This window comes from Ambystoma mexicanum, chromosome 14, assembly GCF_040938575.1.
Source record: "Ambystoma mexicanum isolate Mex_15411 chromosome 14, UKY_AmexF1_1, whole genome shotgun sequence".
Lineage (NCBI taxonomy): Eukaryota > Metazoa > Chordata > Amphibia > Caudata > Ambystomatidae > Ambystoma > Ambystoma mexicanum.
Window position 1 is genome coordinate 86,995,238 of NC_090940.1, and position 27,770 is coordinate 87,023,007.

Genomic DNA, 27,770 nt, shown 5'->3' on the forward strand with positions numbered 1-27,770 from the left:
CAATCACATAAAACAGACAGACAGACAAACGCAGTCGGCCGGCCACATGTATATCAGCCTTTTTTCCTTAAGACTAATCCAGCCTCTAAAAAAACTCTTACAGAGTTTGAACAGTCCTCTTTAAATTTGTCTTTAATCCAATCCGTCTCCTACATCATCCGCTACGAGACTCTAGGTGCTGTTCCTTGTGTTACTTTCTTTAAAACGCAGGTATGTAGGCGTACCCTTTTATCGCAGCCTCTTCTCATGATACTTCTTAATTGCTTGTCCTCTCCTCAAGAAAATGTACTCAATATTTAACACCACCTCCCTCCGTTATTCCTTTTCCCTTTATCACTTTCCACACCCACTGCCCATTCACTGTTTTGCCATCTCAATCAGTTTTCTACTCACTATTCAAATTTTTAAACTTCCGACTCTCTGGATCGTACGCCTCCTCAGTGGCCTCTCCAACGTTCTGCTCATTCAGCTTCCTGTAGACACCGTGAGGGGATTTTGCATGAAAACAAGTAACCCGTCTAACCTTGCTTGCAAGACTTTGCGTTACGTTACACTAAACCACTATCTACAGGGAGCCTCACGTCCTTCCAGCCGAATGGCAGAGGTTGTGCGATATTGCTGGGACCCCAAATCTTACTTATCTCAATGGATATCTAACCATCAAATCTTTGCTACCACGTGAACTGGAGCTTCCAGCCCTTTAAAATGAGGTAGCAAGACCATTGAGATGGATGGGGATGCAGAAATTATTCAAACATCAATAATTGAAACAACTCATGTAGTTGGTAAAAAGATAGCTGTTTTAATATCAATTATCTAAAACAGGGAGTACAATGGACATCTACGGATGTCTCAGAATAATGACTTTCTCGACACTTCTCAAAGCATTTCATAAAAAATACATTTATATAGTGTATATTTGTCATTGATGACATTAATCTGCGTATTACTAACATCATCCTACGTGGCAAACTTCAAAAACCTAACGGTGAGTGTGATAGAGTCTAAAAGGATCATCTAGGTATATAATCGATACTCGTCTAAGGCAGTGGAATAAAGTGATTTGCTTCTTAACATCTGGTGGGGCAACTAAGCCCTCCCGTAATATATGTCACTGTGAACGTCACAAAATATACAGCGTTTTATTGGCTACACAACTATAGGACCCTTGATCATGCGGTCCTCTATTATTAGTTAGCGTCTAACCTCTGTCGGCACCTTACCACCTACGTATAACAGCACGCAGGCTGAGCATCCAGGTGCTGTGGAGCTCGTCCTAACCATGCTTCTCACCAATTAAAATAACCATCCATCAACACCTCAGTGGTCTGCTGTCAATTAGGGCTTTGAACTTGGCCTTGAAAATGTTACTTGCTCTGAAGAATTCAGGGGAGCTAAAGCACACTGTGCCCTCATGCGTAGGTTTGACCATCATGCTTGTCCACCTTCTTCTACCCTCGTGTCTGAAGACCACGAAATTGAGTTTCTAGTGTATTAAAATACTATTTTCTAATAGACCTCTGACGTCTTCTTGTTTTTGTCCATGCCTCCTGAACAGGAGCTTCATTCTTTCACACAATTTGTATCCAATGTCAGCAAACCCTAGTCTGATATGGCCTTGGCCTCTTGGCTCATCCAACCTCGCCTTTCTGAGATTCGTCTGTAATTCACTTGTTTTCTAACTAAGAAATACTGGAAAAGCAGCCTTTCTTTGTTTGCTCAGCTCTGCTATTGTACTTAATGGAAACATCCATTCTTTACTGACTCCAAAATAAATAAATATATACATATATATATATACATGTTGGCGCATGCCGCAATCTATTCACTACAAAGCTAGCCTCAAGAGTACTTCATCTGCTTGCGTTTCTTTGCATATTTACACGTGTAGAACAGCTTGATATCTTCATCTTTTTTATAGCATAGGTTTCTTCATCTTGAGCCCGAAATGTTACTTATATTTGATACTTTGATGATTCCTTATAGATTTGTCTGCACTCTCTAGTCTCTGCATCTCTTCTTTGTATGTCAGCTCTGCTATGCATGATGTCATCATTCTTTTTTGTCATTCAACCGTCCTGTTTTCTTCCGGGATTTCATTTGAACAGCCATCATACTGTCTCGTATGCAGGTATGGTTTCCTCAATGGGAACCTTGCTTCCAGGATTCTCCTTGGTATCTGTAGTTTAAATGGCTCTGTGCATGTCTCATGCTCTGGCTCCCAACATATAGGCAATATAGGCGGGGTGATTGAGGTGGGGGTGCTTAGCTCCTTCTCTACAGGGAGGCGTGTACCCAAGATAGGGGCTCACTAAACAAGTAGGAAAGAATGGCTATATGTAGTATCAGGTTGCAGCTATCCATAGGTAGAGGGGTCATGTGCCAGGCATGCACCAGGACTCGGTAGATAGCAAAATAAATTCAGAGCAAATGTGTCCGACAGAGGAAAATAAAGTGACAAGCAGCTGCCATTTTAAATTGCACCAGCACAGCAGAGATTTGAGCTCTGCAGCTTTAAGAAAAAGCCCCAGTTAAACAGACTTGAACCAATAAAGACAAACAAGTAAAATGCTGTAACCAACTAGATGGTAGCTGCCACAAATTAATGTCAAAACCCAAGGCTTAGTAGGGGAGGGGTAAATGGCGAAACAAGATACCATTGTGTGCATCCGGCTGTCAAGGTAAATTAAGTTACAATATCACGGCAGACTATATCAAGTCTATGGGACAAACTGAACATCCCAGGAAGTTCATATGTAGTTGACAGATTAATGCCCTGCGATCGGCTAGGCTTGACAGAGGAACGTGATGCGACTAAAAAGACAATTAATTGCTGCGATGAAATATTAACAGGGTGGAAGTAGCATGACTCACAAAATAGTTATTCATAAATGTGTCAAGAACAGGATGGCGCGTTCACTGTTGCGAGAACAGGTCCTTGAGACTCAGCGATATTATGGTAGGGGAGATAACATGGGCTGTTTTATTTAATTAAGAACAAGGCGATACGCTTGTCCTTTCTCTCGTCCCATCTACATAAAACATCTCATCAAGCAGCCAGTTCATGGAGAGAGTGACTGCCTGATAACCAATGAGCACATGTCTTTTTTCCCTGCAGAAATAATTTATGGCCTACCAATGATATTCAAGTATGATGAGTAGCACATTTTTTATGGGATGGCTTATGGGTGGGATCTTAGATAAGGAGTGTCCAATCACTAGTTGTGGACATATAGAATTATACATGTAGCTTAGTAGAGAGAGCCAATGACCAGGAGAGAGAGGTTTTCATAACTGTGACATCATATGGCCTATAAAACCTGCTGTTTCCTATTAATATGTGGAGAATTCTTGAGTGAGAGCTTGGCTTTTCGTCTTGTTTTTACCCCCAGTCTATATTGCAATAAAGCTGGGTAACCTTGCATTTGGCATACCGCAATCACTCTGTGTTGTTTCTTTTTTGGCAAATACCAGTTAGAGGGCTATCTGGCTTTTGACCTCTGCTTTTCAGAGGCGTGGAGCATGGAAAGGGCTGTGTCAGGGTGTGAATCAGCCAGAGGTGCAGGAGAGGGAGAGAAAGATGCAGCAAAAGACTCAACTGACACGCACTTCATGGGTCGAATGACTGAGAAGTGTGGACGCAGGGTTGGCCTGAGGGGTAGAGACAGAGAGATGAGAGGAAAGTAGTCACTCCAGGAGAGAGGAGTGGTGAGAAGGTTAGAGAGGGAGAGGTCTGAGGAGATCAGATCAAGAGTGTGCCCTGCAGAGTGAGTCGAGCCAGAAGAAAGAATAACATGAGAGAGAGTTGCAAAGGTCGCGAAAGAGTCCTGTGGAGGGACGCGAAGCATCCAGGTGGATGTTGAAGTCTCCAAGGAGGAGGAGTTGAGTGGTTGAGACCAGAAGGGAGGGCGAGAGGTCCGCCCACTCGGAGAGGAAGGAGGTGATCTGAGCAGGTGGCCAGTAGATAATAGCCACTGTGCGAGAGTGGCCAGGAGAGAGAGAAAGCCTACAGACCAGGCATTCAAAGGAAGAGTAGGCCTGCATAGGAATGACAGGGGCAGGAATCCACTCCAGGAAGATCAAGGCTGCACCCCCACCGGAACAGTTGGATCTGGGTGCAGAAAGGATCTTGTCACCATCAGGAAGGAGAGTGTCAAAGCTCATGACAGAGCTGGCCGTGAACAATTTCTCAGTGAGACCAAGGACATCAAGGTTGAGTTCTTCCAGGAGATGGTAGATGTCAGAGGAGTGTTTGACAGTTGAGCGAGAGTTAAGAGTGGTGAGGCGGAGAAGGTTGCCATCCTTGAAAGACTTCTGGGGAGGGGTACAAATCAGAGGTACTCCCTGCGGAGGTGTAGAAGGATCCTCAGGGAGGGCAGAGGAGTTAGGAGGAGAGGGCATGGTAGCAGAGGAGGAGGAATAGGGCGCCAGAGGAGTGGCAGAGGGTGGATGCAAGGAAACCGAAGAAGAGAGAGAAGGGACAGTGAGAGAGGAAAGGAAATTAATAAGGCGTGGGAAGCGTCTATCAAAGAGGAGGAGGTTGGCCATAGGTCCTTGGACCAAGACGTGCCATTAAGGTAAACATTAATGATGACCTCAGAGGAGTGGCAGGAAGCCAGGAGGGCCTCCCAACGGGTGCCGGGAGACAAAGAGAAAGGAGAGAGCACAGAGTCCATACGCCTGGCGAAAGAACGGCAAATAGGGTGTCAGTGAAGGTCTGTCTGGAGGAAGCTCTGGTGTAGGTATCATCTATAGGGAGGCCTGGGTTGGAGACCAGGATATCCTTTTTGAACTTCTTCTTACCAGACTCAGTGAGAAGGGTAGGATAGTTGAAAGAGAAACAGTTGGAGAAGATAGGAGAAGCATAGAGCACCATAGGTGGTGTGGAGGAGGGGGAAGAGGAGAGAGAGGGTGTTAGGTGGGGAATGAGAGTAAAGCGGAGGGGGGTGGATAACACTGGGGGAGAACACAGGGGGGGAGTGCAAGCAGAAGAGGCGTAAAGACAAGAACAGCAGGACAGAATGAAAACATAATGCAGCCACTGGGCACAGCTAAGTTTGTAATTAACAGGACAGAATGAAAACACAATGCAACCACTGGGCACAGCTAAGTTTAAAATTAGCAGGACAGAATAAAACCACAATGCTGCCACTGGGCACAGCTAAACTTCAATATAGCAGGACAGAATGAAAACACAATGCGGCCACTGGGCACACCTACGTTTGAAATTAGCAGGACAGAATGAAAACACAATGCAACCACTGGGCACAGCTAAGCTTGATATTAGCAGGACAGAATGAAAACACAATGCAACCACTGGGCACAGCTAAATTTGAAATTAGCAGGACAGAACGAAAACACAATCCTGAGAGGGTGGATGGACGGCTGAAGGTTATCCTACATGGCGGCTCGGGGTCAGGAATCGTTGTCTCAGTGCTGGTTAGCGGGTCTGAAGCACTTGTCGAGGCATCACGGATGACGTTAGGGACTGCGGCTTGACACTAGTCAACGGTGCAGTTGGTTGCAGCTCGACTGGCTTGAAAATATCCTTTAAGGTAGACGCTGGTTGATGCTTGTCGATGCACTCCTCCTAGCTTCTTCACTGGGCTTGTGTCCTCCTTTAAGGTGGACGGCCAAAAGCTGAGGAGTGTGTTGCAGGCACCAGCCTGGTGCCGGGTTTGGTTCAGAGACTCTCTGGTACTTCCCACCTAGGAAGCTTGCTTGCAGAGCCTATCAGGCCACGCTATGTGCTGTTCTGGAGCTGCTGGTGGGTCCTTTGGATTCAGTATCTCCATCTGTTCCCTAATAGATCTTGAAGGGAGGGATCTTGCTTTTCTCTTTAGAAATCCTGGCCTTCCATCACTGGCAGATGCTTTAAGGCAGACTGTACCTTCAGTCAGGGTTCAAATTAGTTTTTCTTGTTACTCCTTGCAAAATCCTCAGATGGTCTGCCCAAAAGAGGGGCTTGACCCTCTTTTAAAGCCAAATGGGCCACAGTGATTAGTGTAGGCTAATTCTACCTTAATGGACCAATCCTGGGTCCCCACCAACAATCTCCTGTATGCATGAGGTAATAACCAGAGTGTTTTGCAACAGAAAAGGTAAAGCGGTGAAAACATGTAATACTAAGTCCCACCCATCTTCCTGTCTGTTGTGGATAAAGGGGTTTCTCTAGTTAATGAAGCTCTTTATGGTTCCTGATTGAAGTGGCAGGTCTCCCTTGAAGCTGCGGTGAGAACAGACTTTCTGTCTCCATCAAACCACATAATCGTACCTTCTGAATGGGGTCCCCCTGCGGGGGTTGCCTACTGTAAACACATAGTCCCAGACATGACAGGTCACTGTCATTGATACTTTAGGGCGGGAGCTGGCTTCAGGGTGGCACAGTGCATATCAAAGATGTGTTGCGGTTTCCTGTCTCCTTTGTGTAGCCTCTGCAGCCAGGCCCCAGGTGGGCCTGTTTGAAGTATACTCTATTAGTATGTTAATTATGTTAATTGCTGCCACCATCTGCAGTGCTTACACAAAAGGACAGGGCGGATCCATGGAGCCTGTTGTCAAACTGGATATTAAATTATGCCTCCTATTGTAATGATTGTATGTATATAGGCCTACGCCAAGTTGCTTAAAATTGTACGCGAATAACTCTCTATGGCAAGGTCTTGACCTTAGAAATTGATGTAAGCCGCCATCTTGAATCAAGCCTCCATTTTAGGTTAGAACTGCCATTTTGGGGGTTTTATACAAAGTCACCCTGTAATCTAAAATGGCCATCTTGTGTGCTCTTGTTCTTGCCTTAACCTCTTCAACCTCTGTAGGAGAGTTAATGTCCAACCTGCCTTCAGGCTACACGTTAGGGTCATGTAGACCTTGTCCTTTGTTGACCTCGGGAGCAGGGGATTACTTGAATCAGCAATGTTAAACTACAAGTATACAAGAACAGTAACGCTATCCGAATATAAAATGTGAAACATTTGTTTGATCTGTATTAAAACAGTATGTAAAGAGTGTAACGTTAAATTATAGAATAATGGAGTGTGTTAGTAAATGTATTCAAAAGTAAACCGCATGCACGAGATATGTAAATTAGGAAAGTGAACCTGGCGCGACCCTAGCCCAATGTATTATTAACTTGTAAGAGGCTGGACATCATTTTTACAAATTGTATAAATACGTCGATGTCCAGCTAGGAAATTCTGTTCACTGCTCACATTGAACCCTGCTGGTGGTCTCTGTGATGTATTGACGGCCAAATAGCTATTTGTGTACTTTGTTGAATACTGTTCAGTTTTGTAATAAAGATTCTGGGAATCTTTACAAGCTTGTGTCGGTGTATTTTCCTTTGCTTGGTGTAACAGCCGTAACATTGTATTTTTTCTGATTCCACACTGTGATAGTTAATAAGTCTGGCCATGGCAGGAGGAATGTTTGACCCCCCCCATCTGAGATTACATGATGTACTCTTTAATGTTATATTCCAACTAAATATGACAGGGGGTGGGGCCTGTAGGCTGTGTCCACCCAGAGTACACGGGTCTATGTGTATGTCGTGCGGTGAGCAGAGGAAAATGTGTGCGTAAAAGCTGCACACATTTTCTGGAGGTTGATCTACCATCATTCAATTTAATTTAAAATTTCAAAAAAGCCCAGGCGAGCACGCACCCACTGTGCGGATGGCCAAATTCTTCACACACTTGCATGAGGTGGGCTTCTCTGTGAACTTCAGGAAGTCTCCAGTGACAACCTTGCAAATGCTCCAGTTCATCACAGTGATCCTAAACTCCTCCTTGGGAAAGGCTTTTCCGCCTGAGGACAGAGCTCTTCACATTCGGCATATGGTCATGAAGTTTCAAATCACCCTCACTCTGCCGACTGTAGACTTTCTGCTGTTGCTTGGCCTCCTGCCATCTGCATTTTCCTGGTGCCAGAGGCACGATTGAGAATGAGATCACTTCAGTGCGCCTTGAGGTCTCAGTGGCCACAGTTCCCAGGCATTGTAATGGACCTCCTTCAGGTTCCGAGCAGGGTATCACAGGACCTCCTGTGGTGGTCCGGCGAGGATAACCTGATGAAAGGAGAACTGTTTTGGCAACCGTGGCTGGAGGTGCCCACCCTTGCGGGTGCCCCCTTGCAAGGCCAGGGTGCTTACCTGAATCAGTTGACGGTAGGTGGGTTTTGGTCCTGTGTAAAGGCAAAGCTTCATATAAACCTGCTGGAGCTGGGGGCTATTAGACTAGTGGTGATGGCATTTTTGCTTTCAATACAGGGGAAGGCTGTCCTGATGTTGATGGACAGCACAGTGGCTATACGCTACCTCAACAAGGGAGAGATAGTGGGGTCACAGTACTTGTGCAGGGTGGCAAAGCAGCTCTGGTTTTGGGATTATAGGACATCATCTTCTTGGCAGCCCAACTAGGCGGTACCGAGAACATGATGGCAGATGCCCTGGGCAGGCAAAGCTCAGCCTCCCACGAGGGTGAGTTGTGTCAGGACGTCCGTTCTGAGATATTTGCCCTTTGGAGAACCCCTCGGGGGGATCTGCTGGCCAACTGGAATTGCTACCTATTCTGTTCAACTGAATTTCCCCCCAAAGGAGCACTGGGGTATGTGTTAAAGGTGGAATTGGACTTTTCAGGTCTATATGCATTGCCACCAATTCCAGTCACGCCCGCGTTTTGAGGAAGTTGTGGAGGTTTGGGATGGCTATGATTCAGGTTACCTCTGAATGGGCCAGGAGGACGTGGTAACCAGTTTTTCTGGATGTGGTCATCTGTCCCCCATGATGTCTTTCTCCTTCGGTAGGTCTGGTCTTTCATCTGAGTATCAACACGTTCTGCCTTTATACAGGACTTCTGAATCGACGAGATACATGTACTGGAACCTTTTTATAGCTGCTGTTAGAAATATTTAGAAGCTGGTGCAGGATCAGACAGGTTGATCATTATTTGGGCAATACAGGAACAGTACTAGTGTTTCTTCTACACCTTGCCCATCAAGGCCTTCAAGTGACAACAATAAACGGGTATTTGGCTGGGCTATCCGTTTTTAAGAACACACCTGATCAAGGCTCTTATTTTGCCATAGATATTGTTATTCAATTTCTCAAAGGCTTAACAAACATGTTCTCCCTGGTTCTCTTCATTGTACCAGTGTGGCACTTAATTCTGCTATAGACCTGTTTAACAGTTGCTCCTTCCGAGCCCATGCACTCTTGTCCAATCAGACTACTCACTTTGGCACAATCGGTGAGCGATCTGACGGACCCTGCAAGCCTCCATTCACATTTTCTTCCAGAGATAAGGTTACCCTCGGAACCAAATCTACCTTCTTGTCCAAAGTAGTCTCTAAATTACATCTTTCTCAAAAGATTCAACTTTTTACCCTCAGTCACATCCATCTAAGGCAGAGGAGAGGTTTCATAGATTGGATCACAAAAGGGCCTTAACCATTTACATTTCAATATCATGTCAGATTAGCGTAGATGATAACCTTTTTGTGGGATATCCTGGCCTTAGAATGGGCATGCCAGTCACAAAACAAACATAGTCCAGATGGATAGAATGATGTCATTCTGAGTGCTACTCCATTGAATTAAAGGAAGTGCCTAAGGGCATCAGAGCACATTCAACGAGAGGAATGGCTGCTAGTTCGGCTCTCCAAAGGGGGTGGCAGGGGTCCTTTTCTGAACATGTGCAAGCTGCAACTTGGTCATTGATGCACACAATCTCAAAACACTTTTGCCTGTATGATCTGTCTGTCCAGGACACCCACTGTGGCAGGGCAGTTTTCTAAAACTTTATTTGACTTTTATCTCTGGATTCACTCTGTCCAACTACAGGATGTACATACTGCTATTAGTGTCTATCTAAGATGAGGAATTTGTGGGAGATCTCTTTCCATTAGAAGAACAAATGACTTCCCTTTGGTAATGTTCTGTCTGATGTATGTTTCTTGCACAGATTGCACAAAGCCTTCCCATCCCACCCCTCTGATTGAGAGCTTATCCAAAAGATTGTTTGGTGATTCCCCATTGTGGCTTAGCACAGGGCAAACCCCAAAAAGCGAGGTCATGGGGCGCTGCGCGAGTTATCTCTATGGATGCCGATGTCACATCCGGTGTCTGGATATTCCGATGCTTAGGTTGCACAGCACCCCCTGCTGGTGAAAATCTTCTGTGGTCAGCTGAATCTGCAGGAATATGTCTAAAATGAGGAATCTGTAATCAGAAAGAACATTACTGGAGGTAGGTCCTTTGTTCTTCTAAGTCCGTTTCCCCAATTGATAACGTGGCGTCCTTCTGGACGACTCATTTATCTTCCAGTGTTTCATCTCCCTTATCTGACAACGTTTGTATACATTTCAAAAAAGGCTAAATCCTGAGTTCTTCTGTGCAGTATGAAAGGCCACCGTGTCGCTGGGATGCCCCCTTTTATAATCAGGCTTTCCATTTGTTTGGGAGGTGGGATGTGGGTTATTGTCAGTCTGAGTTTTCAGGAGGGTGAAATTCCCTGCTCCAGACAAGAAACAGATTTCCCATTGTTAGGTACCACGGGAGATGCTCTGGCAGAGCAGGTGTATGTGCCTGGGAGTTGAGAGAGTCAGTGAACATGGCAAGCTGCAATACTGGGGTATAGTATAGTCCTGTGGTTGGGAATGTGAGAGATGTGCTTGCACTTAGCTTGTTCTGTTCATGTTTGGGGACGAGGGCCCTGTAGTGGCAATGCTGGGCGTGGCTATAGCCACATCACCTGGTGACCAGGTCGCCATGCGCACGTGAATTCACAGATTGAAGAGTTCCCAGTGGAGAGGGTAGAGGGTGCGGTCAGGAAAGGTCAAGGGAACCCCACTGTGGGATTAAAGTTAATTTCCAGAGGATGCTTTCTGCTAGAAGAGTCGAAGGTCCCTCTCCGCGATCGTAGGTCCAGGGTGTAAGTTACTCTCTTGTCTGGGGTGGGGGGTGGAGGGGGGGCACTAGTGGAGCAGGTTTCTCTTTGGGGGAGGTCTCTCCTGCAGGGGGAGGGCCACGTTCTTTTGGGAGGTGGGCTGGAGGAGGACGGCTCCGTGTGCTCCTCTCTAAAGGCTGTGCAGTTGGCGCTGGCAGTGAGGGGGATGTCAGCCTGCAGTGCAGTACAGTGAGGACTCTGAGGCCGGCTCCCTATATGGCCGTGGATTAGCCGTATGCTAATATTGCACAGAGAGCCGAGAAGAGCCTGGGGCTGCCAGCGGACGAGGCCAGCCTAGTCTGTGCACAGCGGACTCCTCGAGAAGAGCCATGGCTGAAGGGGGCGAGGGGGAGGACGAGATCCAGTTCCTGCGCACGGTGAGTACCCGCGCCCCTTTGTATAAACAGACCCGTGCTCGCTTGCTCGCATATGTGGAGCCTGGGAAGCGAGAGCGGGATCCGACGTGCGGCAATGCTGCTGCTGCCGCTGCTGCGGCTGCTGTGCGGTATCTTCTCCCCTTCGGCCGCCTGAGAGTCGAGCAGAAAGCTTCCTTTATTCAGAAAAATGCACGGCACATTCGTGATTTACAGCACTTCTGCAGGGGCGCCCTGCCTGCTCAAGGGGGTGATCGGAAGGGTGCCCACTCACATTGACACCCACATACATGCTCGGTGAACATCCAACGGCTTGGGAGGGGGCGATGGTGGCCGGAGGCTGTGCACAGTGTCCATCGAACCCCTCTGGCTCATTAATGCTTCCCGTCAACTTTATTCCTGGTGTTTGCCCCTGGTCCATGGAGTTGCCCTGACGGGGTGGCACTGGCTAGTCCAGAATGAAGGACCGACCCAGCTTGGAAAGGAACACAGGCACTGTCCACGGCAGCCCTCTCCCATCCTTCTCTCCACAGACTTGTGAGGATGGCAACAGCCTTGCGAATCTTTGCACCTTTCATTTCAGCTCCTGAAACCCAGTGGGGATCCGTGCGATGGTGTGTCTGTGTTCCCAGAGGGTGCACCAACAGCCTGGAAACTCTGAAGGCTACCCTCTGCGCACGCACGCACGCACCTCGCTCCAAATCCCCGGTCTACCTCTGTAGCACGGGACAGTGAGGGCACGCTCTGGTTCAGGGGGTGCTGCTGCCTGCTGGGAGCAGTGTGCGGTGCAGCAGTGCCTCGTGTACCATGTGCTTGACATGTCCTCCAGTCCTTGTCCATACCAGCGCTGAGGCGGCATGCGTGCACTGTGTGTAGAGACGGAAGTCCACGTCCGTATCTCGTACGCAGAGCACGAGGCCGATGCACGTTGTGGGGTTTGTGTGCCGAGTGCATGGTGGCACCGTGTGTTGTTTTTGGTGTTTGTAATGGCAACTGGCGGGCTTCCCACCTTCGGGTGCCATGCACAACCGCATCGATTAGGGGCACAGCGTCTTTTTCTTTGCACACAGGTCTTGAGAGCCTACTTTCTGGAAGGATGTTCCACTCTCTTGCCTGGCCAGGCTCTATTGGATCTTCAGAGTTGACGATCCTTGAGCGTTGTATAAGCCACTAGGGATCTGAACGTTGTGTGTGGTGGTGCTACTGGAAAATGTGGCAGCGCACGCCTCTCCGCCCGCAGGTGGCTGACGGCACGCAACTCTACCCCAAATTGTGTTCTGTGGATGACAGCCGCTGACTGCAGAGCGAGCTTGGCGCCACAGGTGACGGGCGTCTTTTCGCCCATGTTAAAATGAATTGGAATGTTTCTGATCACTCTCCCCTCGTCTACCTGCTCAGTTCTGACTTTCTGAATTCACCCTCATGCACAGCTGAGATCTCTTGGCATGGACTGAACGCTAGATAATGTGGGGGAAAGTAAGGGCAGGCAGCAGAAATTGTACTTCACGACAGTGTGCGAAAATGCAGAGATGTCTAGTTTCGAGAGGTTGGAAGCCAAAGAGTGGATAGAAAGAGGTGAGGCGTGTATTGAAGATGGTAGAATGTGACAGCTGGACCAAACGTTTTTTGGGCTGAGCTGTATTCTATGGGCACAGCGCTATAGGAGGAAGGAAGCGGGAATACATGTTTGGCCATGTATGTGTTAGCCAAGGCAGAAACCTCAGCCAGAGTTCTTTAGACCATTTCTAAAGACGCTGGAGACCACTAGCTGTGGCCCTTAGACTTTGGCCCCAGTTGCACACTTCTTTCTGTATCTCCCGTGTGTTAGATAGCCGAAGCGAAGCCTTGGGCATGGTAAGACTATGCCCCCCCATCTGTACCCAATGCCCACTCATAGAGCAAACACATTATACACGTGATTGTGCCACATGGAGCCATGAGATTAGTTTCCCCAAACTCTTCTCCCAAATGAATTTACTATTAGGAAGGGGCAGTCTCTTTCCCCTCTCTCGTGAACATTATTATCCCGCCTAGACTTGGGGGTTGTGATGCAAACCCGTGGATAAGTGCCATTCAATCAGGTGTTTCAGAAACACCACAATGAATATGTGTGAGGAGAATCATTTGCATTCTATGAATGTCACTGGCTCTGCACACTTTTTCATGGTTCTGAAAATCTGATTCTACTATGCTACTGAGTGGATCGAGGAGCCCAGGCCCAAAAAGGGTGCCTTCGCTTGGCCTCCCTGGAACGTCTCCGCAAGAGGTAGCACACATGTCTTGACTGTTTTTGCTCGTGGGCCCATAACGCCCTTCTATCCTCACCCACAATATATTGCATCTGACATAGGTCTTCATATACAATGTTTAACAGGGCATACACATTAGTTATAATAATAATATTTATAATAGGATTGCATTTTGATATAGTGCGTCGCGCAGTATTCCTCCTACTTCTAAGCACAAACTGAAGAGTGAAGCAGCAGTCTCCGGTTGTGAAATTGTTATTGCAGGTTACACGCCGATTTCTTTAGGGAGCGTTTAAACCCCTGAGTTACCTTATCAACGTGTACAGTGTAGCAGGAAGACAATACCCGTCTCCCCAACTGCAGCCAGGGCTTTACAAAGTACCTTTTATTCATGCATCCAACACACTTGCTATGGCTTTTGTTAAATTCGAAAATACCGAAGGGCTGTCGGTAGCACGCCAGGCAGCATCCCGATTTCTTGTAGCAGCTGCATTACCACCACTGAGCTATCCTGCATGCTTCTGAGCACATGGAGTCTCTCATTACTCAAGGGGCGGGTATGACGCGGCCCATGATGCTGCCCAATGGCCACCGTGTCCTAATAGACTCCAAAGGCGAGCTCTCCTTACACTCCACAGCTGCTGGCAGAGACCGCCACATTCCAGGTCTAAGACGGGAGTGGTGTGGAATGCCTACCACTGCTGGCCAAGCCCGCTCAAGGAGTCGCAATGAGTTCACATCCTCAGAAGTCTTGACTGACACACTACAGCATGGAAACATTTATCTATCCCTTGTTACTTTCGTCCTCTCATATTAGGACCATTTATTCATGGGTTGCCAACATAAGACTGCAGACAAACAACAGTGCATTCTGGTTATGACATGAAGACTTTTCTTGCAGATTTTGGGACAGGCAACAGAAGAGGTGTTGCCAATCTAATGTGCTGCTTCAGTGCCCCCCTTTTTGTCCAGCTTGTCACTGTTCTCCTAATCAGATAATGGATAAGACATACCTACTCTAATTACTGGGATTTCCTAACAGTGAGTTTAGCGATATCATCCAAAAGATGTAACACTTAAAATTGCATAAATTAGACAATTGCCTTTTATCAGATAGAAAGCAGAAAAAATAAAAACAAGGGATAAAATAATGGGCACAGTTTCCATACCAATGGTCAGATTTGGCAAGTATAGGTGAGGGGGATGGGATGACTCAGTCGTCTTCATGCCACTTACTACAGATTTATCTTGCCCGAAGGACACCTTGACGTGCAATACTGGTGAATGTTTCACTAAAACATTTCTCTTATTACGTACCTGCAGTCTGTGCTTAAAGATGTGATTAATTTATATCAGGACATTAGCCAATTGGGGATCAGGGTTAGGTTCTCCAAAGTAGGCCAAGGGTGTCGCTCTCGGCCTTTAACTAAGACACGCCATATAATGCTCCGCAAAGAGGACAGTGCAAATCACAATTGTGTTTTGCCACCTGGAGCCTCAGCGGTGCCACACATATAGAAAAATACACATCCACTTTGCAATAGTGTGGAATTTAAAGGGTGCACTTTTTATTCTTTCCACACACCCATGCAGTGTAAGCATAGGGTTTTATGGGAATGGGCGACACCTTGAGCTGTCAATCAGTCACCGAGGCAGGCAGAGTAGATCTGAACCTGAGAATGAAGGGAAATCCATTAGGGAAATCGTTTCAGTCACATGTATTAGCCATATTCAATGTGAAGTAAAATTCACTGTGAATCTTACTACATACATTTTACTTTGCAACTTTCCAATTAAAATAAAAGAAAGAGTTAAACACTGCACTGATTTGCTATTCTCCCTTTTCTTTGGACTCCTTTGGCATTTGATCGTATATAGATCTCCCGACTTCACGTGCAGTAGTAGCCGCTGCATCTCAGCAGAAGTATTTCAAGACCATGGGCCTCATTTCAGGGGCCCTCACTCGGCATGCACCAGGCCAGAAGGAGAGTTTCCTGAAGAGGAAACAGTACTTCACCTGTCCACGGTTGTCTTGATCTAAGATGTGCTGGGTGGGCTCGGGACGTTCAGCCCCCACAGAGGTACACTACGCCTCTTTTGTTACTTGACATCTATGCAGGCAGGCAGCTAGACATAAAACAATCTATGTTACTCTTGGCCAAGTTGGTTGGTGGCAGCAGGATGGACTGGGACATAAAACAGGCCCACAATCACAAATAGCTACTTACTTTTCGTGTAAAAAGAGTACTAGCCAAGCAGGCGTTGTTGCAAAAAAACGATATTGCAAAAATGATACCTTTTTAAGCACATTTTGCAGTAACATTGGTAACTCAAAGTGCCCACCTTAGCACAAACAAACGGGTGCAGGCTAGCATGTTGGGATGACCCTGCAGGTACTACCCTGCTGCCTTATAGGGAAGTTCAGGCCTGTGTGACAACTAGGTGCTTTGCTTGTATTGATGGGCTTCTACACCCTTTCTGGCTTCTTGCCAGGACTAACAAGTCACAGAAATGTTACTGAATATTCCTGTCAGTTCCTCTTATAGGGGGTGAACTGCATGTATTCACCTTGTGTGGTTACCCTATTCCTTGCGGGAATCTGCTGACAAGATGGTGGGAACCTGAGATCTCCCTCGCTTTGGTGGTATTGCTTTGCCCTGTCGCTCCAGAGCCAACCGTTGATCATCTTTATTCCAGCATTGTTTCCAATTCCTTATTGACCCAATGATAAATGTTCTCTCAGAAACCATGCTTCTCTAGGTGGCCTGCAGCATTCTGGGCCTCTCCTCTTACCATGGCGTGAGCTGCTACTGACTCTTGCTCTCCTCGGAATCGTAGCACCCAGCCTCCTGACTCCTTGCTCTACTGCTATATCATCAGGGTACCTGTTCCTGTGCCACACTAGCTCGGACGCTCCTGCACTCCTGACATCTCGGAACAGCATTCAGTAGGTAACAACAGAGTGTTCACAGGAATAACATGCCCCCTTCTTCACCCGAGAAGTTGATTTCATCCCTACCTAGGTGGTTTCTTAAAAGTGTGGAAGTGCGATCTGGGAAGCTTTTTTGCTAACTATAGGTTTACAGAGTAACGTCACCAATGGGTCAAGATGGATTGCTTTTTTTTTCTTTTTCAAAAAACAACCTTTGGATCATTTAAGCTGAATCTGGATATCTCATTCCTTCTGAGAGCAGGTGCCACAACCAAAAACGGTTGAATGTGCCATCAAGAGAGTTCTGCATTGACATTAGAAAAAATGGACACGTAAACGCCATGCATGTCATTCTGCTCTCAACGGCATTCTTTTGCATTGCACATTTTATTTTGCTTCCTATGGTATGCAATTTTCTGAATACAATGGCCTGCACTGTTTATGTTTTTTAGGACAGACTTGAAGTATTTAATAGTCCCCTCCTTTACGGGTACTTTCGGTATCCTGATAATTGTTTGTATATTATTTCAGTGGGGTGAGTGTAGCCTTGTGACCCTTGCCCTGTGATGTATATTGACTTTTGCCCGGTCCTCGTTCTTGATTTGTAACAGTGACATTTTACGTTGCTTTGTTTTGTTCTACCTTGGCTCAACGTCTATTTCTTCCTGTAATGTGTCTCGATTGTAACCTTTTGGTACTTTCATTTGCAACTGTGCTAGTTTTGGCAAGTCCAAGTATAGTGCTTGCCTCGTGACCAATCTTGATCTGTTTCAGTCTAAGTTGTGCCCTGCACTGTAGCCTAATTTGTGTCAGGTCTAGTTGTTCCTTTTGCTGTGACCTGATTTGAAGCAGTTCAGCTTTCACCCTAGACTGTGTCTCTGTCTATATCAGTGCTTGCTTTGCCTAATGCTGTATCTTGATGATTTGTAACCGTGTCCATTGTCACTTGTGGCATATCTTCATTTGTGACGCAAGTACCACCCTGTCATGTTTCCTGATGTTTGTTTCAAGTTGTTTCTCGGTTTTTATCAGTTCAAGTTTTGTTGTGCATTGGGTAGTAACTGTAACAGGGGGAGCTGTAACTTATGTAATATTTTTTTTTCTCATTGAGTGTGAGTAATAACATTTGAGGTTTATGTACTGATCCTGCGATTTTGTCCCCTTTTTGTATATCATGTATTAACTTTGGCAATATTGGCATAACATGTCATGAAATAACGTTATTTTGAATTATAACTGAATGGGCAATTCTCCCCATGCAAAGAACACATCCTGGCAAAACAAGGGATGTGCGATTGTTCGTGTAACTCTGCTGACTACCTGAGTACGTCACTCAAATCCTGGCATTATGAACCGTAGGTCTGCGTTGGACAATATGTATCACACTGTTAGTACAACAAACACAGAATGAGAAGGCTTGTTTCAGTATCAAGCACAGGGAACATGTAATTACATCTGAGCACCTGTCTGTTAGTGATGGTACATGTGCAAGAAAGCTATTGTGCAATGTCTTCTGTTAAACGTCCTCTTTTGCATAGTGAATTAATAGGGCATGCAACCTGCTTTGGATTACAATTATACTATGCCGACATCCAAGACTTATACGTCCCGACATTCTTTCTCCTCCTCGACATCCTCCATCCCCAATACATAACTTATAATTACTTCCCCTACCTTCGTTAATACCCATACCTCATAGACCTCCTTGCATGATAGCCTCTAAAGGCCCACGCCTCAGAGCTACAGTTCCAGAGCCTTTCTCTAAAAATGGTACCATAAAAGAAACACCCTTCATGAGGACACAATATTTGATATCACCTGTCTGGATAATGTCTACTCCTGTTATAGAGCTCTCAAAATGTCTTTCTCCCATAATGACTGCCTCATGGCTGCAGAAGTCTACTCAGCCTATGGATTGCTGAACCACAACTGGGGACGGCTCTTACACCACAACTGCTTGGATTTGGCTTCTACTCTGTGCCTACTCCATTGGGCATCGATCACTTGTTTGCATGCCTGTGATTCCACCCAGTCTCATTTAGTATCAGACGCATCACTGATGCCGACACGTGCTGCCTATACTTTCCAGATCTGCTGCTGCTTCGTTTTCCATGTCTTTTCCCTGTATCTTCTGCACCTTCTTGGAAGGCGTGGCCTTTTCAGCCCCTGTGTGCCATGTTTTGAAAGCTGCTTCTGCAACAGTAGTCATAATTGCTCTCAGAAGCAACGAAAAATATGCTACCATTTTACATTTTATTTCTATATGTAAAACTTTTTATATTTCTATGTAGATCATATAGTAAGACTCCATAGGCAGCCAGGAAGAAAAAGAGTAGGCTCTTGTCTCGGTACCACATTGAGTAGTTTTGCGAAGGCAGAGGACTGGAGACCAGGCTGTTTCATTAAGGCTGACAATCCTTAGCTTCTTCTTGCGTTCAAGAGAGAAAGAATTTTAAAATCCAATCTTTCCATTAAGCTCGATTATCTATGCCCTCTATGAGAGGTTAAGAGAAAAGACTGAAAATGTCCACCTGGATGTTAGCAAATGCCACTCCCTAGCTATCAGCACGACCAATGTACCACAGTCCTTCCATAGCTGCACCATAGAGGCTGGTTGCTAAAGAATTCTTCCCACAACTCAGACCGCTACAACAGACCACCAAGTCCTTGGTGCCAACGTTTGAGAAATCCAATCAGATATATTTGGTGGAAAAGGCAGAGAGATGTCTTTAAGGAGTGGGATTTTACTAGGGAGAAAGAGATTCACACGATTTCTCAGAGAAAGAATAACCATAAGGAAATCCCACCCACAGTTAGGCAAGTTGGAAGATAGGATGCAAGTTGATGGTGGTTGCCAGTAAGTTGCTTGCACTGGAATACAAAGACTAGATATATGCTTCCAGATGTAGGATTCTCAATGTGATGTGGTCTTGGACATGCAATCACTCGTTGTAATGTAGATTTTCACTAGTTATATTTTCCCATGTTAATCTTTTACCTGCGCCCACGGCAGCAAGAGTCGTTGAATACAGGTTATATGCAAGAATTGCCAGACTGTTTTCTGCCCTATCAACTTCGCAGCCCTTTCTTAATATAATAGATTCTGGGAGCACTAAGATTTCATATTTTAGAGTGTCTGAACTGCCTTGGCACACTCCAGAACAACTCACCCACCATGATTTTTGCTATCTTTGTGTAACCCCAACTATTCATCTGTAGGGCCAACTCACCCACTGTGATGTCGGCTAATTTTGTGTAGATCCAAGTATTTATCTGTAGAGCAAACTCACCCGCTGTGCTGTTGTCTACCTTTTTGTAGCCCAACTATTAGTCCCTGGAGCCAACATACCCGCTGTGATGTCGGCTACCTTTGTATAGATCTAAGTATTCACACGTAGAACCAACTCACTGTGATGTTGGCGTGTGTAGAGCTAAGTATCCCTTGCTAGAACATTAGTGTGAGACAGCTTTTTCATCAACCTGCCTGCATTCTACAAACTTGTGTCTTTGAGCTTTCCCTTGTGCAGGGTGTTCCTTTCTCCTACTGTGACAAATCAACTTCTGGGGCACCAGTGGCTTAGGGATGAGTATCGGTTTATAAACCATCAATCAGCCCCACACCTCTAGTACACCAGAAGGGATCCAAACAGATTGGAAACACATGTAAATTATAAACCTCCTTGTCCAATTTTGGTAACGTGGATGGAACGGCAGGCTTATCTCCATAAGGTCATGAACCGTTAATTAGTTGCAACACAGTGAAAATACAATTATTACCCAATGATAAAAGGGACTGTTCAGTCAAGGGGTATAAAAATATCTACTTTATTATTATTCAATAGACAGTTCTAGCACACTACAAAATACAACCCACCCTGTCAAGGAATGCAGAGGACAGACAGTTTCAAAAAGGTAAAGGGATGCACTCTGGATACTGACAGAAGCGTAGTCGGTAAAGTAATTAATCCCAATAGTTCAGGGATACTTGGTTTCAGCACAAAGGGAGCAATTGGTTGTAAAATGTCACTAGGGCCTTCGGAGAAGGACCAGGGGGACAGAGCCACAATGTTCCCTGTGCTTGTAGAAGTTCAAAATGGGGGACAGCTGCGGGTATCAGGCAGCAGGCAGATTGGCGAGCGAGACTGGACGGACGGCTCCAGGCTGCCTTACACAGCACCTCGGGGTATACAGTGTTTATATCAATTCCTTTATGTAGAATACCCATATATTGAATATTTTATAACAAAAACTTTTATAGTGAATGCATTTAGGGGTGGGGTAAAGGGTTAAATATTTTTTGGAAACTGTCGGGTGGGTTTTTAGGGGTGGGAAACTGGAATTTGGGGGGACCCCCCACTCCAAAAAAATAAATAAAATAAAAGTGCATTCACTATAACATTTTTCGTCATAAAATATTCGATATATGGTCATTCAATATAAACGTTTTTGGTATAAAGACATATAACGAGGAATCGTTGTCTCAGTGCTGGTCGGCAGGTCTGAAGCACTGGTTGAGGTGTCTCAGACGATGTTAGCGACAGCAGTCAGCGGTGCAGTCGGTTTCAGCTCGAGGGGCTCGACTGGCTCGAAAATGTCCTTTAAGGCGGACGCTGGTTGATGCTTGTCAATGCTTTCCTCCTAGCACTCCTCCTAGCTTCTTCACTGGGATTGTGTTGTCCTTTAAGGTAGACAGCCTAAAGCTGAGGAGAGTGTTGCAGGCAACAGCCTTGTTCTTGGTTTGGTTCAGAGACTCACTGGCACTTCCCACCTAGGAAGCCTACTCGCAGAGCCTAGCAGGGCACGCTGTGCGTGGCTGGGTACCGGTTCTGGAGCTGCTAGAGGGTCCTCTGGATTCATTATCTCCATCTGTTCCCTGGGAGATGTGTAGGGGAGGGATCTTGCTTCCCTCTTGGAAATCCTGGCCTTCCTTCACTGGCGGAAGCTGAAAGGCAGACTGTACCATCAGCTAGGGTCCAAAGGAGTCCTTCTTGTTACTCTTTGGAAGTCTTCAAATGATCTGCCCAAAAGAGAGGATGAGCCCTCTTTTAAAGGCAAATGGGCCACAGTGGTTGGAGTAGGCCGAGCCTACCTTAATGACCAATCCTGGGCCCCACCAACAGTCTCCTTGTACCAGTACTGACACTAACCTATACAGGAATGTATTAACCTGACAACCTTTGTCATAGACAAATTAGCACCTATCACCACTAAGACATTTGAAGAGATCTACTGAAAGTCTGTGGAGGAGTGATTCTTGCCCTTCCTCCTTTGCCACCCATCGCCTTTCTGCTGCAGATTACAAAAAAGCTATTTTAGCTATTTTAGCAGCAAAAAAGGCGAGTTACGAACACAGGATTATTAACACGAAATCAGATAAGAAAGAACTATTTTCTTTCTTGTTTGAATTAGATTGCAGTAAAAGCACTGGGAATACAGCGCATTTTAGTGACACCTGATGTCCAGCAAGTCAAGATGGCTTTTCAGCTAAGATTAAGAACCATCAACTGACTATTAATAATCACAGACTATCCGTAGCTGACAGTATTACCCCATGAGAAGGTCGTTCACAGCTAGAATAGTTCATCTTACCATGAGTAGTATCACCAAAGAGTCTCAAATTGAAATTGTGAATGGGCTTAAGCCCACAGTATGTATTGGTGATAAATGCCCTGCAGTAATCATAAAGGACTCTATCCCCTGCCTTTCTCCATTGATAACTATTATTGAATTCACTTTTAATAACTCATGTGTCCCTGAATGCCTAAATGAGGATTGGATCAGCCCTTTTCTAAAAAACATAATATTGGTCCTAGAGGCCGGTGGTAACTATAGACCCATTACCAATGCCGTGTTTTTACTAAACATTCTAGATAAAGTTGTCTATCTACAGTTTTAAGAGCACATCGAATAAAATAATTTTCTCAGTATTCATCAGTCTGGATTTCGTACCATACATGGCACTAAAACGACTTGCGTGCCAATCTGGCCGAAATCATCGACGGTGGCAGGGTCTCACTCCTCATCTTATTAGACCTTTCTGCTGCATTCGACTTAGTCGATCACTCTCGACTGTTAGACAGGCTGGGGTAATCTGACGCATTGTTCTGATTCCACTATTGACTGGTTTGCTTCATTTATGGCTCCAAGAAGTGCTAGAATTGCCATAGGGGGCTTCAAGGCTGAACCTGAGCTATTGGCATGTGGCGTCCTGTGGGGCACCTGCTTGTCTCTGATACTATTCAAAATATATATGCGCTCCCTCTGCGACCTACTGGACAACTTCAGCGGTACTTATACCAACGACATCCAGCTGGTTGTCGAGCTCTCGGGAGACTTTGATGCCGATTCGACCCTTATCAGCAATATTTGTGATAGAATTCAAGAGTGGATGCTAGTTAATTCCCTTTCTCTGAACAAGAAAAAAACAAAGATGATGATTGTTGGCTCTAGCCAGCGAATAAAAAAACGAGATCCTAGATATAGCCAATTCTCCATCTTTAATTGTGTTATTCCAGTCAGCTCTACCGTTAAAACTTTAGGAGTTATTCTTGATACTGGATTAACCATGAAACAACATGTTCGGCATGTTAAATCAACTTGTGCCTATGTCATTAAATTGCTACAACAAATTAAACCATACTTATCATCACAACATCTCTCTTCTTTAGCTATTGCTCTTGCCAACTCACAGTTGGATTATTGCAACAGTCTTCTGGCAGGGACATCCAAACAAAATGTTAAAAAAAAACTTCAAATAGCCCAGAATGGTGCTGTGAGAGTGATTTGTAACCTATGCCCACATGGTCATGTCTCTGATTCACGAAGATCATTACATTGGCTTCCAGTATGTCATTGCATTTAATATAACATACTTACCTTTACATGGCAAACAAAGCCCCACGGTACCTTATCAACTGGTTGTCCAGGGCTCCTGTAAGGCGGACCCTTTGCTCCAACAGAGCTAATAAACTCTCTGCACCTAGACATAATTTGAAAAACTTCAGTGGCACTTGTTTCCAGGATTGTGCTCCAGTTCTGTGGAACTCTCTTCCTCCTCCTCTTGGTAACATCCCAAGCCTTGCATGCTTCAAGAAAGCACTAAACACACACTTGTTTAACTCTAATGACTAGCCTCTACTCTTTCCTTGCCTGATTCTTGGTCTGACACTTTCTTTCCTTTGGACTCGATTTGCTCTTTCTGTGCACTGAGGGCTTCAGGCATGTTGCACATTATAAACATTAAATAATAATAATAATAAAAGGCAAAGGGGTGAAAAGATTTAATAAGATTTAATACTAAGTCCAACCCATCTTCCTGTCTGTCTTGGATCAAAGGGTCGCTCTGTTTAATTGGGATCTCTGTGGTTCCTGATTAAAGCGGCAGGTCTACCTTGAAGCTCTGGCGAGAACAGACTTTCTGTCTCCATCTATCCACATACTCGTACCTTCTGAATGGGGGTTGCCTACACTAAGCACATAGTCCCAGATATGATAGGTCACTGCACATGATACTGAGAGGTGGGAGCTGGCTTCAGGTTGACACAGTGCATATCAAAGGTTGTTGGGGTTTCCTGTCTCTTTTGTTAAAACTCTGCAGCCAGGCCACATGTGGGCCTGTTTGAAGTATACTTTATTATAATTGTTTTTTTAGTATGTCAATTGTGTTAATTGCTGCCACCATCTGCAGAGGGTAAACAAACGGATAGGGTGGACCCATGGAGCCTTTGATAGTTAATTAGACTGGCCATGGCAGGAGGAAAGGTTTGCCTTTCCTCTTCTGAGATGCCTTGATGTACTCTTGGCTGTTATGTTCCAACTAAACATGACAGAGGGGATGGCGCCTGTAGCCTCTGTGCACCCAGAGTACTATGTGTATGTTGTGCATTGAGCATAGAAAAATGTGTGCGGATTAGCCTCACACATTTTCTGGAGGTTGATCTACCATCATGCAATTTCATTTAAAATTTCAAAAAAGCCCAGGCGAGCACACACCCACCATGCGGATAGTCGAATTCCTCACACATAAACATCCAAAAATCCATATTTCAAAGGATTGCTTTTCTCCCGCAGATTCCTCATCTGATAGATATCCTCATCCGGCTCTGCTGCTCGGAAATGTTCTCAACAGGAGGCATAGTGGACCTCAACTCGGCCGTTGATCCGTCTTGCTTGGTGCTCGATCGTCAGCTCCAGACATGATGTCAGGCGTCGTATATATACCATGTCACTATGCCCCATAGCTTAGCTCGTTTTTTCCACGCGCTTGCACGCTGCTTCGAGAACATGGCATTGAGTCTTTGACTCTGTGTTATTGACAAAATAGTCACATTTTCTCTCATAAATCCTCGACCGCAATGGCCACTCACTGGATTTGGGGCTTTTAAAGGTGCACCGACTGCCATTCCAAAATGTCGGTGACCGACCCTCACAACATTTGTCTGTGGTGTCTGAGTGCGCATCATGACACAGAGGGATGTGCATCGTGGTCCAAAATGCAGTCGAAATCCATGTGTTAGCGGGCCACCAAACTTTCAATGGGCCGACCGTCATTGAAATCTTTGGTGCGGTCGCTCGTCCGGTCCTCGGAGGCCGAGACGGAAAGGACCACCCCCGAAAAGGAGAAGGAAAAACATTGTAGAAAAGCCAAAAAGCGGTCACACTGGAGGAGCCAATCTTCCTCATTTTCCAAGTGACGCCTCCGCCATCGACTCAAGTCCAGTTCGTCATCAGAGGAAGGTTAGCCCTCAGCTGGGCCGAACACTTGAGAAGAGTGGTAAAGTTTCAAAAAATAAATGCTTGAAATGTTTAAAACTCTGGCTGCTGCGGGTGTGGGTCCCTCTCCCCCGAAAAGCAGGCCTCAGTAGCGAAAGCGGCGCTCGGGACTTCCAACCCCACACTTGCCAATCCGTCTTTGCCATCGGCGTCAGAGAAGCCCTCGGGCTTGATGCAGAAAAAGGCATGCAAACCATCAACGGCTGGTCCTTCTCTAGAGCGTCGCGAGGCTGACTTCCCAGAGGTTCATGTATTACCCAAGCCTCCACCAGTGCCAACGCCCGTTCCATTGGCCTCGAAAGAAAAACCATTTGCCCTGGCTATCGGCAACAGATCTTTCATTCCGCTCTCCAGGTAGGGATTCTTCGAATTCATGCAATCAGTTGTCAGCCCCACCCAGGGCAATGACCATGGGGACATTGATAAAGAGAGTAGGGTAGAGGGGTACTACTTGTATTTTTGCAAAAAGTAATCACCAGGTGTCGTATTACCAAAGGGTAATGAGAGTCAAATGCTTTAGTGTCGTAAATATATTTCTGGTGCAGCAGGGAGAGACTCTGGTCAAGACGTAAGAACAAAGCCTGTTGTTGCCAACAGGTTACCCTGTGTGCACTCTGCAGGGACCTAAGTCCCAGTGTAATCATTGATCCCATGTATACAGAGTCGGGAGTTGTCGTTTTTTTTTGACGACCAAGCTAACCTGTTGGCATTTGCCCAAGGGTTACACAATGCCAGGAGACTGGACACGTCTCCATATGCCGAGTGCCAGCATGGTCAGCCTTAAATGCACACCCATGCCTCCGGAGAGAGAGGGTAAAAGGTTGCCAGCAATGGCCAAGAATGTCTTTACTTCTGGCAGCGTGGCATTAAAAGCCACCAATGTGGCCTGTGCATTTGAGAAATACTCATTTGGTCTATGGAAAGCTGTGGAGCAGGCAACACAGTACATCCCCAAACTTGAAATGCAGGATGGATTTACACAGCTGTTGGAAGATGGGAAGGAGGTAGCCAAGCAGTCGTTGCAGGCGGGCCTGGACGTGGCTGACAGCGTTGGCCGTTTCATGGGGACGGCAGTGGTATTGAGAAGGCAAGCCTATCTCAAATCTTCTGGTTTCTCTCCGAACGTCCGAACGTCCAGCATAGGCTACTGGACATGCCTTTTGAGGGAGAGTTTCTTTTTGGCCAGAAGGCTGATGACTCTCTGGAAAAGTACAAAGGGCCTCATTATGAGGTTGGTGCTAGTCATGGCGCTATTAGCGCCATGACTAGCACCAATAACTGGACCGTGTCTGCCCTCGTTCAATGAGGACTTACCGGTCCAGTACGACCTTGGTAAGTTCCCATTGTGAAAGCCATTCCCCATTCCCATTCCCATTTGAGTCCCCATAGGGCTCAATTGGAAGGGGGAAGGCGTCAATAACGGTACCGCAAATTGCGGTACCGTTATTGACCCCGGTATCCCTTAACGGGTCCCGTCCATACCGCCTGGTAAAACCAGGCATTAAGAGAGGGACCCGCTAAGGGACCTCAGAATAGGGCGCAAAGGGATTACCGGCACCGGTGTCATTAATGAGGCCCAAAGAGTCTAAAACATAATTGCCTGGCCTAGCTGCGCAGCCAGCCAAACCTGCCTTCAGCTTTGCCTCTAGCGGAAGAGGCTGCAGGCGTTATGTGCCTTATGGCAGAAAAACGCAGCTCCAACAAACCAGACAGTGGCATAGGCGGTTCTCATATCCTGGAAGGGGCCTACAGGCTTCTAGAGGCCAGCAAACAGCAGTAGCGGCGGCACCGCCCTCTAAGCAGCTTTGATTTTTCCTCCCACGACTTGCTGGTTGGTGGATGGTTGGCAGAACATTTGTCCCAGTGGCAGTACGTTACCTCAGATGCCTGCAGCTCGTTTGGTGGTGTTATTGTCTGCCCTTCTTAAGGAAACCACCGGACAGACCCCCACTGCCTCCAATGCAATGAGGACAAGAGCTCCAGGAAGAACTGCAAGCCCTGTTGTCGAAGGGTGCCGTGGAAGAGGTATCTCCTGATCAGAGAGGGTCAGGTTGGTATTCCCGGTATTTCCTGGTGTCCAAGAAAGGAGGAGGTCTCCCTTGCATTATGGACCTCAGAGCCTCGATCAAGTGTCTGAGGAAAGATAAATTCAGGATAGTGACCTTGAGAGAAATTCTCCACACTCTCGAACTTCAGGACTGGCTGGTGTCAATAGATATGCAGGACACTTATTTCCATGTGCTGATAGATTGAAAGCACAGGAAGTCCCTGAGGTTCCTCATATGGGACAAGCACTATCCGGTCAAAGTGCTTCCCTTTGGGTTGACCGCCACTCCAAGGGTCTTCACCAAGTTCATGGCAGTAGTCGTGGCTCACCTTAGGAGATCCGGGGTCCATGTATTTCTGTACCTGGATGACTGGCTGATCCGAGAGAAGTCGGCGGGGCAGGTCTTGTCTCATCTGGAGGACACCTGCCGGCTACTGCACAGGCTGGGCTTCT

At 46.2% G+C, this 27,770-nt stretch overlaps 1 protein-coding gene across 7 annotated transcripts in view; it reads left to right on the forward strand.

Moving 5' to 3' along the window:
• Nucleotides 1-11,075: 11,075 nt before the first annotated feature.
• The window catches only part of RYR3 (ryanodine receptor 3), a 1,751,462-nt gene continuing 1,734,767 nt past the window's right edge, over nucleotides 11,076-27,770 (forward strand). For all 7 annotated transcript variants that reach the window (XM_069638568.1, XM_069638566.1, XM_069638573.1 and 4 more), the window contains exon 1: nucleotides 11,076-11,320. In XM_069638568.1, the coding sequence (XP_069494669.1) occupies nucleotides 11,273-11,320 (48 nt within the window). In that variant the 5' untranslated portion in view covers nucleotides 11,076-11,272. The remainder of the gene's footprint in view (nucleotides 11,321-27,770) is intronic.